This window comes from Coregonus lavaretus, assembly GCF_964263955.1.
Source record: "Coregonus lavaretus genome assembly, chromosome: 33".
Taxonomy (NCBI): domain Eukaryota; kingdom Metazoa; phylum Chordata; class Actinopteri; order Salmoniformes; family Salmonidae; genus Coregonus; species Coregonus lavaretus.
The window spans coordinates 27,322,644-27,335,737 of NC_140020.1; the positions used below are offsets into that span (position 1 = coordinate 27,322,644).

Genomic DNA, 13,094 nt, shown 5'->3' on the forward strand with positions numbered 1-13,094 from the left:
CCAAGCCCATGCAATAGAAATGGGAGCCATTGTCCATGGAGATTAACAAAGGGAGAAAGGGGGGTATTTTATTGAGGTACACAACAAGTTGTCTCACCATGTTAATATTTAATAGAGCTATGATAGAGGGTCACAATAAAAGTAATGAATATCCCCAAATTATGTTAATACACTTAGAATTGACTGTGTCTGCAGGCAGGTCAGCTTCCATGAAAGGTAAAGAAAGCTACCTGCAAAATGTTTTGTACCCCCCCCCCCCCCCCCAAAAAAAAAAAACGAATCTAGTACCGTACTGCTGGTTTCAAATCTTTGCCAAAATACAGAAAGAGTGAACCAAAATAAACTGTACAGTTGGTACAGTAGTAGACCACTCCCTCTGCTGGTGAGCACGACGTAGTTCTCTCTGCGTAGTAGTTTTTAGTGTTTCAAAGAAAATGGCGGAAAGCGAGCTCAACGTTGACAGCATCATCTCACGATTGCTTGAAGGTATGATATTTTTTATTTTGCAATTAACCTTGTGGTTATTTGGTGGGGACAGCACAGAAAACAGGTCTAACATGATTTCATGTTATGGTCAGGTGTCGAATAACGAATGTAAAATCATTTTTGGTAACGCCAGTTGACTTTGCTAGCTAGCTAACGTTAGCGCGTCAGAGCCAGAGGAGGAAGGTGGGAGAGTGGGATGTGGTTCAACAAAGTACAGTGACTTTAGCATTAGCTAACAGTGTGTTATGCCATGTTTAGGTTTAGCTAACTACAATTTAACAAGAACTAGTTAGCTAATTTGCCGAAAAGGCAACACCTGTTTGAATATAAATATCTGTTGTCACGTTTGATTTGTGTTATGTTAGCTAACGCGGTGTGTTACAGTAGATGTATGATCATGCAAGCAAACGTTACTCTAGATTACTAAATTAGCTAACTAGCTAAATACTATTTGCGCAGGACAGGGATGTTATTTTTTAAATATATTTTTGTGCCTAGCCAGCTAACATCAGCTTTTACACCTTGATGAGAGGGGTCTTTGTAAGTGGACAGCTTGGTTTGCCAGCGGGAACCCCCACCCCCCTCTCTGTCCATGTTGCTAGGTCGTCAGTTAGTTGTTAAGCTAGCTAGCAAACTACATTCACATTGGTTTTCAATGTAAGGCTGTATAGGGGCTATTACGTTGTTAGTGAAGTAAGAATGCCTTTAATTTAGTCATTTGTCTATGTGTAACGTTATAGGTAGCAAGAACACAGACAAACCCTGGTTAGCTGGTATGCGTCAACTCGAGCAGCCATAACATTGATTTAACCTGCCCTTGGTGGCTACTCAGTTTCGCTTCAGTAGCTAGTTAGTCTTTTTATAAACCTCTCTCAATGTTTGTTGGATATGTACCCACCTTAGCGTTTTATCTCTGGCCTGAAATCACCAATGGAAGATGTCACACTTTAGCATGTTTGTCTGGATAGCTTTTTTTCATAGAAATACTGAATACGTTTCAAAACAGCCAAGGTGAATTTCAAGGAGTTGTTGAAGAGTACAGTCAACCTGATCTGTATTTATTGGCCTAAATAATACACTGTCCTGACACTCTGTCCCACTTGGAACACTCAGCAACAGTGACAACCACCTGTTCTATTCAGTTCAGCACATTGCTGAACTAAAATGGCAAGCCTTTGAAAAATCCCAACTAGGGATGTTAATGGATAACCTTTAATCGGTTAGCCCCCGAAAATACATTTGACCAGTAATGCTTATCGGTCTATAGGTTAATTTGCATAATTGTGTGGAATTAAATTGGCGCGTGTGTAGTTTCATTAGTCCTCATGTATCTTATTTATCACATGCAAAGCATACAGAGCCTAGTTTGAGGAGCGGAATAGCCTATCACCTGTCAGACAGCGCGGAAGCAGCTCCTAAAAAAGCTGGTACTGGAGTGAAAAGTGCTTTTATAAGCCTAGTCATTGCGCAACAAATAACAATTCTAAATAGCAATCATGTGTTAAACTGTTTTTATGGCCATGATTAAAAAGAGCTACTATTTTTATTTCTCAATCTCAACTCGTAATTAAAGCGCCCCTCCCGTTCCCCAATCGAGTGCATAGGCTATAGTCAATGGTAGGCAGGCTATCAGCGAGTCACCCACCACTTTGCAATGTGAGCTTGAGGCAGTATAATTGTTTGAAACCTAAACGTTTTACTTTACTTGAAATAATGAGGCGTTTCTTACCTTGCTTCAAAGTAGCCTAGCCAAAATCCCACCATAGAAACATGGAGGCAATTATTTTATAAAGACTTCCTTGTGCCATTAACCAGCCTTTCTCTCCCGTTGTATTGGTTTTCATATCAACTTTCTTTGGTTTTCCAGAAGCCAAACGTACAATCCTAGTCATATTAGCAACCCATCCTAGTTGTTGCTATTACATTCCCCCTCTTTCATCTCTGTCACATTTGGAACTGCTCGCATTAGGTGCGCTGTTTAGAATGGTGTTTTCACACTAATTGTATTTTGGCAAATGTTTGAAAATTAAATTTTAGTAGCTGACGATAGGCTTTCTATTGTTGCATGTTTCCATTAAGCTCTTAATGAAAAATGTCAGTTCCTTGTATGCATACATAGTATTTTCTGTTGGTCACGTAATTTTACTGTTTTGAAAAAATGTTTACAAATATTCTGATAGGTTAATGAGGGTCAGATAATCGGCAGCAAAAATGACCAAAATGTGTTTACTCTGCAGCAAAATGGCCTGAAATTTGCATCCCTAATCCCAACTCAATTACGTCCAGACCACTAGCCGGGAGCTTGCCTAAGTCACTCAGTGACTCCCTAAAAAGCGTTAGCCAATCTATTACTGTAATGAAAATCAAGTGTCTGTGACCTGCAATCCTCTGCCATTTGTCCAATCGGGCAGAATGCCTAAATTCTAAATGTCATTACATTTACATTTACATTTTAGTCATTTAGCAGACGCTCTTATCCAGAGCGACTTACAGTTTTTTTATTTTTTTCATCGAACCCACAACCCTGGCGTTGCAAACGCCATGCTTTACCAACATCCCTGCCTGCCATTCCCTCCCCTACCCTGGACGACGCTGGGCCAATTGTGCGCCGCCCCATGGGTCTCCCGGTCACGGCCGGGATTAGCAAATACATTTGACTGATCATGCTTATTGGTCTATAGGTTAATTTGCAAAGTTTTGTTGAATTCAATTGGTGCGTGTGTATTTTCGTTAGTCATCATGCCTTTTATTTATCACACATGCACACAGAGCCTAGTTTGAGGAGCGGAATAGCCTACCACCTGTCAGACACAGCGAGAGTAGCTCCTCAAAAAGCCTGTAGGCAACTGGAGTGATACCTGCTTTCACTCCAGCAATCAATCAATAGTATATCATGGCGACACATTTTTTCATATTGTCCCCATCCAAGGAATATCTTCAAGTTATAGTAATGAATAATCACAACAACAGTGTCACAGTTTAATGTCTCCAGAGATATTAGAGAAAGGAGGAGATAGGAATCCCATTGGGCAATGAATGGAGGGACGTATATCGCTCCACCCTTCAGACTGTCGACCAATCGCGTTCACATTGTCATGCTGCGTCACGCGGTTGCTAAGCTAATCATCACGCAATCACTTCTCAAAGTCAGGGTGTGAGTCGAAAAACGTGTCTATTTTCCTAAAAAGTACGTAATGTCACGATTATCTGACATCTTGATAAATATTTGTAATGTTGTGCTTCACACGTTAGCTGTTCATTAAGAAAATGTTTTCTTACTGAAACCATAACTAACTAAATAAGCCCACTAACATAATAGGCCCAGATAGTAAGTGTTATTTTTGTATGAAGGATGAGTTGGTGTTGACTGGTGCCAGTCCAGTGTTCGCACATAAATAGCACAGATTGCTAGCTAGTAGCTAGGCTAACTACCTTGCTGGCTAGATGGAGCCTAACTACATTGCTGGATAGCTAGCCAGCTAATGTTAACCAAGTGAGCATGTGATGAGGATAGGGCTGCTTGCTTGGTGAACTGTACTTTTTGATTATTTACTTATTCAAATACGCTGTGGCAAGCTACTCACCGTCAAACCACCACTCTGACTCTCACGTCGTGACTTACGGGCTGAATGATGTTCAATGAGTTTGACCATGCTTAAAGAGATGGTCAATGTCTGAGTGGCGCAGTGGTCTAAGGCACTGCATCGCAGTGCTAGCTGTGCCACTAGAAATCCTGGTTCGAATCCAGGCTCTGTCGTAGCCGGCCGCAACCGGGAGACCCATGGGGCGGCGCACAATTGGCCCAGCGTCGTCCAGGGTAGGGGAGGGAATGGCCGGCAGGGGATGTAGCTCAGTTGGTAGAGCATGGCGTTTGCAACGCCAGGGTTGTGGGTTCGATAAAATAATGTATGTGCTAACTGTAAGTCGCTCTGGATAAGAGCGTCTGCTAAATGACTAAAATGTAAATGTCTGATTTGTTATTGTTACACATCTAGCAATCACTGCCCTTATTTAAGAGGTTTTCGAAAAGCTCCCTGGTATTTGTAGTTGAATCTGTGCTTGAAATTCAATACTTGACCGAGAGACCTTACAGATGTAGTAAGTAGTCCCCTGTAGCTCAGTTGGTAGAGCATGGCGCTTGAAACGCCAGGGTTGTTGGTTTGTTTCCCACGGGGGGCCAGTATGAAAAAAAAAAAAAAGTATGCACTCTGGATAAGAGCGTCTGCTAAATGACTAAATTGTAAATTGTATGTACAGTGCATTCGGAAAGTATTCAGACCCCTTGACTTTTTTCAAAATGTGTTACGTTACAGCCTTATTCAAAAATGGATTCTATTGGTTTTTTCCCTCAATCTACACACAATACCCCATAAGGAAAAAGCAAAAACATGTTTTTATACATTTTTACAAATTAAAAAAAAAAAAAAAACTGGAAAGATCACATTTACATAAGTATTCAGACCCTTTACTCAGAACTTTGTTGAAGCACCTTTGGCAGCGATTACAGTCTTGAGTCTTCTTGGTTAGGACGCTACAAGCTTGGCACACCTGTATTTGGGGAGTTTCTCCCAAACTTCTCTGCAGATCCTCAAGCTTTGTCAGGTTGGATGGGGAGCGTCGCTGCACAGATATTTTCAGGTCTCTTCAGAGATGTTCGATCGGGTTCAAGTCCGGGTTCTGGCTGGGCCACTCAAGGACATTCAGAGACTTGTCCCGTAGCCACTCATGCGTTGTCTTGGCTGTGTGCTTAGGGTCATTGTCCTGTTGGAAGGTGAATCTTCGCCCCAGTCTGAGGTCCCGAGTGCTCTGGAGCAGGTTTTCATCAAGGATCTCTCAGTACTTTGCTCCGCTCATCTTTCCCTTGATCCTGACTAGTCTCCCAGTCCCTGCCGCTGAAAAACATCCCCACAGCATGATGCTGCCACCACCATGCTTTACCGTAGGTATGGTGCCAGGTTTCCTCCAGGCGTGACGCTTGGCATTCAGGCCAAAGAGTTCAATCTCGTTTCTCATGGTCTTAAGAGTCCTTTAGGTGCCTTTTGGCAAACTCCAAGCGGGCTGTCATGTTCCTTTTACTGAGGAGTGGCTTACGTCTGGCCACTCTACCATGAAGGCCAGCTTGGTGGAGTGCTGTAGAGATGGTTGTCCTTCTAGAAGGTTCTCCCATCTCCACAGAGAAACTCTGGAGCTCTGTCAGTGACCATCGGGTTCTTAGTCACCTCCCTGACCAAGGCCCTTCTACCCCGTTTGGTCGGGTGGCTAGTTCTAGGAGAGTCTTGGTGGTTCCAAACTTCTTCCATTTTTAGAATGATGGAGGCCACTGTGTTCTTGGGGACCTTCAATGCTGCAGACATTTTTTGGTACCCTTCCCCAGATCTGTGCCTCGAAACGATCCTGTCTCAGAGCTCTACGGACAATTCCTTCAACCTCATGGCTTGGTTTTTGCACTGATATGCACTGTCAACTGTGGGACCTTATAGACAGGTGTGTGTCTTTCCAAATCATGTCCAATCAATTGAATTTACCACAGGTGGACTCCAATCAAGTTGTGGAAACATCTCAAGGATGATCAATGGAAACAGGATGCACCTGAGCTTAATTTCGAGTCTCATAGCAAAGGGTCTGAATGCTTATGTAAATAAGGTATTTCTGTTTTTTATTTTAAATTAATGTGAAATAAATTATAAAAACCAGTTTTTGCTCTTGTCTTTATTGGGTATTGTGTGTAGATTGATGAGGAAAACAATTAATTCAATCCATTTTAGAATAAAGCTGTAATGTAAAATTTTTGGGGAAAAGGGAAGTGTTCTGAATACAGAGGAAGGGAGAGTTATTAAAAAATCATGTCAACCCCTATTATTTAGTATATGTAACTTATTATGTGATTTTGTTAAGCCACAGTTTATGCAATGACTATTTTCGTTATTTAAAATATTCAGAAATGTTTTGGAAATGATGAAAAATCATGGAACAGCTGATATTCCCCCCCCCCCCCCAAAAAAAAAAAAACATTTGTTCTGAAGTGTCTATCCTATATCTGAGAGATATAACAAAGATCAGGAAACATTATTTATTTTGTTTACATGTATTTTTGGTTTTGCACTTCACTTTTTTTTTCACAGTTTCCATATATACTGTATCTCTAGCTTAAACTGACAGATTTTTATGGGGATTTTTTTATTATGCTAATAAGATTTCTGCGGGGGCGCGGACATCGACCTTAGGGGGTTAAAACTATAATTTTGAAATCATGGATGGTCAGTCCTTGCATCCATATCTCTGTCTATTACGGATGAACCCATTTAGTCGACTGGTCGGCCAAGATTTATTTAGTCGAGCAGTGGCAATTCTATAAAAAAATTAAATAGGGCACACGAGACGCCTGTCTGAGTGGACTAATCCATTGCGGAGGCCGCAGGGATGGCACACCAGTAGTACATTTACTGCTAATTACCATCATTTCTAATCTACAGTGTTTGTTTGGTTACGGTAATTTCTGTTAATGCATTCAATATATTATTACAGTCTTACTGTTGTCATTGTAGGAGTGGACACATTGTTTGCAGAGCGCACAACCTAGGCTACACAGGAGTTGGCGCGCTCCTGTCAATCTTGAGTAAGGACATGCACCTGATTACACATAGAACTAGGCCTAGGCTACCTGGCCTGCGTGCAAATGTAGGCTTATAAATGTGCCCATTTGGGGATCTGATACTATTTTCTCAAAGTACTTTTTTCTTTGGCTCAAAAAGCAAGTAAACAAAGTCTGTTTTTACATCCATTGAGAATGACAATAGTTCCTCAACGTAGCCTATTTGAAAAATAATTCCAGCTCTCTCTCTTTCGATAACCACTCAGCATGAAAGGGGAAAAATGTCATGCTCTGATCTGGTGGACATTTCTTGAAAAAGCCCTACCCGATTACTTCTTATCCCTTGCGCAAAGTAGCCTACAGCTGTGTCTGTCTGTCAGGAGCTCACTGATGAGGGAAACTGAGGGCCCAGAATATTTTATACAATGTTGCAAGTTTGCTAGCTCCAGCTTCAGGCTGGAACCAAGTTAATGGTTGGTTGATACAATGTTTCAAGTTCCTTGCAGACAGGCCATGCATAGCCAATGTGATTGGCTGTTATCTGTTAATTATTTATGCATAGTCACTTTAACTCTACCCACATGTACATATTACCTCAACTACCTCAACTAGCCGGTGCCCCCGCACATTGACTCTGCACCGGTACCCCCCTGTATATATAGCCTCCCTACTGTTATTTTATTTTACTTCTGCTCTTTTTTTCTCAACACTTTTTTGTTGTTGTTTTATTTTACTTTTTTATAAAAAATAAATGCATTGTTGGTTAAGGGCTGTAAGTAAGCATTTCACGGTAATGTCTACACCTGTTGTATTTGGCGCATGTGGCAAATAAAATTTGATTTGATTATAGGATATTTATTTTTATCAGGATATTTTCTACCTGCGTGCTGCAATGTTTTTAATTGTTGGCTTTATGTAGGCTATTTTTACATATTGGCAATGGCAATAGAAGTTACTTTTAGAATGTTGATTAACCACATGACATTGATTTTGAGATATGAAGACTTTATTATAAATGAAATGAAACTGTTCCACAAAAATGTGCATATGAAAATCACAACTGGCACGCAGATCAGTAGAAAGAAATGGTACGATAACTTGGCACGCCAAAGGGAAAAGGTTGCCGACCGCTGGTGTAGCCTATTGGCAACTTCAGGAGCATAATTGCAGAATCTGCAAAGGCCAGCAGCAGCGGGAGGAGGGTCAGGTTGGGAACAGGTTTTTTTTCTTCTGGTTAGGCTATATTGATCTCTTGCTCCCTCTTTTTAGTAATTTGTGGTAATTTTTAATTGCAGCACTAAAAGCATCAGGCAAAGTAGCCTACACATAGTTGATTTTATTCAAACATAGGGTGTGTCTATATACAGTGGGGGAAAAAAGTATTTAGTCAGCCACCAATTGTGCAAGTTCTCCCACTTAAAAAGATGAGAGAGGCCTGTAATTTTCATCATAGGTACACGTCAACTATGACAGACAAATTGAGAAAACAAAATCCAGAAAATCACATTGTAGGATTTTTAATGAATTTATTTGCAAATTATGGTGGAAAATAAGTATTTGGTCACCTACAAACAAGCAAGATTTCTGGCTCTCACAGACCTGTAACAACTTCTTTAAGAGGCTCCTCTGTCCTCCACTCGTTACCTGTATTAATGGCACCTGTTTGAACTTGTTATCAGTTGGCTCAGTAGGGTTGTCCCGACTAAAAAAACATATTTGTCGACGTGAGAGTCGTCTGGTCGAAAGAACAGACAACTCTCACATCGACAAATATGTTTTTTAGTCGGGGACACCCTACTGTCTATGAATTTGAGTGGTTACACTTCTCCAGCCCTATCCTTCAGCTTTTTACCGAAACGGATGGGTTGAACACTTTGTTTCAACTGCAGATTTGCCACTTTAAGGTGGTTGTACATTCTGCACTGATTTGAAGACGATGAAAAGCACATAAAACATTTTAAAGCCAGCACGATTCAAATGGAGAGAAGGGTCATGACTCATGGTTGTGATTGATCGCCCTATCTTTCTCTCCTCAAGTGCGAGGATGTCGTCCAGGGAAGATAGTCCAGATGACGGAGGCGGAGGTGCGGGGGTTGTGCATCAAATCCCGGGAGATCTTCCTCAGTCAGCCCATCCTACTGGAGCTGGAGGCTCCGCTCAAAATCTGCGGTCAGTACAATTAGTTCTCCCTCCTGCTATATCCTTACTCCTGGGTCCTCTCTCTTTCCTCCTGAGAGCACAAATAGCATATGAGAAATGTATGAGACATACCAGGGTTAGAAAAATATAAGCTGTCTGAATAAAGACATAAGCCTAATGTTTGTGAATTTACATGACCATGAAAAGGGCATCCTCACCACACACACAGTTGTCTTTAAACCAAAAGGAGAGGATAGGATAACACATTGGAGAGACATAGGCCTAGCTCAGTAAGTAGAGCAGTAGGATATAAGTGGTGTGTCTCCCCCAAGTGTCTCTGCAGGATGGGGCCATCTCCCTTCCATAAAGGACAATCTGGCTCAAGCTCACTCTCCACTCCTGTGTCCAGGGCTCATTTAAAAAAAGATAGTCAATCTCAATGTGACTTTCCTGGTTAAAGATAACATAAAATAATGGTCGTCTCACAACCTCTGTTCTCTATCTCCCACTTTCTCTCACTAGGTGATATCCATGGCCAGTACACAGACCTACTGAGGCTCTTTGAGTACGGGGGCTTCCCGCCGGAGGCTAACTACCTGTTCCTTGGGGACTACGTGGACCGAGGCAAGCAGTCGCTGGAGACCATCTGTCTACTGCTGGCCTACAAGATCAAATACCCAGAGAACTTCTTCCTACTCAGAGGCAACCACGAGTGTGCCTCCATCAACCGCATCTACGGTTTCTATGACGAGTGTAAGACAGGAAGCAGTGGCACACACATATACATGATGAATCAGTTATCTTTCTCAGAGTGAGGTTGGAAGATTCATAATGGCAATGGTTTTTATGTTCTCTACTGTCAATATACACTGAGTATACCAAACATTAGGAACACCTTCCTAATATTGAGTTGCACCCCCTCAGAACAGCCTCAATTCATCGGGGCATGGACTCTACAAGGTGTCGAAAGTGTTCCACAGGAATGCTGGCGCATGTTAACTCCAATGCGGATCATAGCTTTCAACTGGTCAGTATATCTCATGGAAAGAGCAGGTGTTCTTAATGTTTTATATACTCAGTGTAATTCCATGTCTTTCTATGTTGTGTTCCCCAGGCAAACGCAGATTCAACATAAAGTTGTGGAAGACCTTCACAGATTGCTTCAACTGTCTGCCTATCGCCGCTATAATCGATGAGAAGATCTTCTGCTGCCATGGAGGTATGCGTGGGGGCTTTTTTATCAATAATTTTTCTATAAATATTATTAATTAACAATCATCCCTCTTCCTCAGGTCTCTCTCCTGATCTACAGTCCATGGAGCAAATCCGACGCATCATGAGGCCCACTGATGTCCCTGACACAGGTGTGTTAACGTGTGTGTGTGGTACATGTGATGTATTTGTGGTGGCTCTGACTGCATTCTCTTTGTGCTAGGCCTGCTGTGTGACCTGCTGTGGTCGGATCCAGACAAAGACGTGCAGGGCTGGGGGGAAAACGACCGGGGCGTCTCCTTCACCTTCGGGGCCGACGTGGTCAGCAAGTTCCTCAACCGCCACGACCTGGACCTCATCTGCAGAGCCCACCAGGTAGAGCCTAATGTATGAGGGCTATGTTCATTAGGATGCATCGCTAAAGGATACTGAGGGCTATGTTCATTAGGATGCGTCTCTAAATGATACTGAGGGCTATGTTCATTAGGATGCATCTCTAAAGGATGTTCATTAACTCAAGTGTTGTTCTGTACTTGAAGGTTGTTGAGGACGGCTACGAGTTCTTTGCCAAACGGCAGCTGGTGACGCTGTTCTCGGCTCCCAACTACTGCGGGGAGTTTGATAACGCTGGGGGCATGATGAGCGTTGACGAGTCCCTCATGTGTTCCTTTCAGGTGAGAACACACACGTAAACACACTTACTGTGGATGAGTCTCCCATTGCTGAAAGCACACTAAGTGTTAATACTTTCTCTCTTTCTCTCTCAGATTTTGAAGCCGTCAGAGAAAAAAGCTAAGTACCAGTATGGGGGGGTGAACTCGGGACGACCCGTAACCCCGCCTCGTACTGCCCAAGCCCCCAAGAAGAGGTGAGCGCCTGGCCCCCCCGTCACGCCTCCTCCTCGCACCCTTTCCCCTGCTGTCCCCTGCAACGTCCTGTCCTCTCCCTCCCATCTATGGGAAGCGCTCTAGCCCCCCCCACCCCTGACCCCACTCACCTTTTTCATATGTGTAAAACATAAAATCTTTGCTGTGAACAATGTTTGTTTTTTTGCTTGTTTGTTGGTATTTTTATTCATAATGTAAGTGATTTGTGGTTTTTCAATGCTATGAAATGTGTTGCTCGGGTTAAGGTGCAGCAATACGATACAAACCTTTTGTGGAAAGGGGCAACACATTTGGAACGGACGCTTTTCTGCCTTCAAATATAGAAAAAGTATTGATTTTTATTTGAGTGTGTGAGTGAGGTGGGTTCTTTACCCCAGCCAACAACGTTGACTCTTCCAGACCTATAACGTAAGGCAGATATTGCCCCCCTTGCATTTTCCCTGCTAATACGTACGTAACCTTCTCACAATATTACTAATAACATGGCCATTTTCCTCCCACATTTTGGCTACAGTAACTGAGTGGAATGGTTTAGCCTCCTAGTGAGTTTGGAGAATGTCACTTTCACCGTTGGACTCAATAATGTTTTCTCTTTATGTGGACACTAATGAAGTATTAACAAAAATTACTTTGAAAGTGCTCGTACAAATGCATATTAGCAGACCATACACATTGACGGTATATACACACGGGGCATGTATTGCATACACATGCTATACATATTAACAGAAGTACTAGTACAGTTAAGGTCATGTGTGTCCTAACTCAAAGGGCTCACAAATGGGTCTCCCAAATGCCTGTTGGTTTTGAATCAAGCCCTTCCATCACCACAACAGCCTCTCCTCTTATCCACTGAACCTGCTTCCATTTCTGAAGACTGTTTGTTAAGGACATTGCTTTTACTGTATGCCTGTGAGAATGCATAGATGGTTGTGGCTTGAGAAGTTAAAGGCAAGTCAATTGCACCGGATTTCAATTGGTGTTCAGTAGCCTATTCTTTTTCTCACACACACACGACCAGTTGGCCTCACTAGAAGTTTTGTTGTTTTAAAAAAACGTATGAGCTGTTTTCAGCATTGCCCCTGCAGTTCTTGTAAACATGACATATTACACACGGAGGAGGTCAAGAGCATGTTTACCAATCTCGCAGAGATGGCACTTTGTACTCAGCAGTATCAGTTACTTAGACATTGCTGCCTCCCAGTGGTAGATTGACTGCCTAAAGAGGCTGAAGACTTCAACAACAAGCAAGGCATCAGAATGCATGAGCCAGTGAGTATATCTACTTGGTGTATCTTTCCTGTATGCTGATTCCAATATCTGGTTCAGAATTATTATTCTCATCCAACTAATGAGTTTACTAAGGAATATTTAAATAACAAAATATAATTTTAGTTTGAGTTAGGGCATATCTTGCCTTTTGCCTTGTTCTCATCTATCGGTCTCTATTCAAGTTGGAAACTGTCAATGTTTTAAACAGTTGAGATTTGTACAAGTTTGTTTCAATCTTTGAATGGAATAAATGAAACAGTGCTGTTTGACCCTGCCTCATGTCTGTCATTATGCTTTAGGGTGCCTTTCAAACCAGAAACTGATCGGTAAAAAGAAAAACTCTGGTTTAATTGGCTCCCGAGTGGCGCAGCGGTCTAAGGCACTGCATCTCAGTGCTAGAGGCGTCACTACAGGCTGTATCGCAATCCGGCCGTGTCACATAGGTCTGCGCACAATTGGCCAGCGTCGTCCGGGTTTGGCCAGGGTAGGCCATCAATGTAAATAAG

General features: G+C 42.3%; 1 protein-coding gene across 1 annotated transcript; it reads left to right on the forward strand.

Moving 5' to 3' along the window:
- The first annotated feature begins 412 nt into the window (after nucleotides 1-412).
- Nucleotides 413-12,857, forward strand: LOC311108525 (serine/threonine-protein phosphatase PP1-beta catalytic subunit-like). Its single transcript, XM_084151172.1, has 8 exons — nucleotides 413-486; nucleotides 9,116-9,247; nucleotides 9,740-9,970; nucleotides 10,332-10,436; nucleotides 10,510-10,581; nucleotides 10,653-10,804; nucleotides 10,969-11,103; nucleotides 11,197-12,857. The coding sequence occupies exons 1-8, from the start codon at nucleotides 435-437 to the stop codon at nucleotides 11,299-11,301; spliced, it is 984 nt and encodes a 327-aa protein (XP_084007298.1). The 5' UTR covers nucleotides 413-434; the 3' UTR covers nucleotides 11,302-12,857.
- Nucleotides 12,858-13,094: the final 237 nt, after the last annotated feature.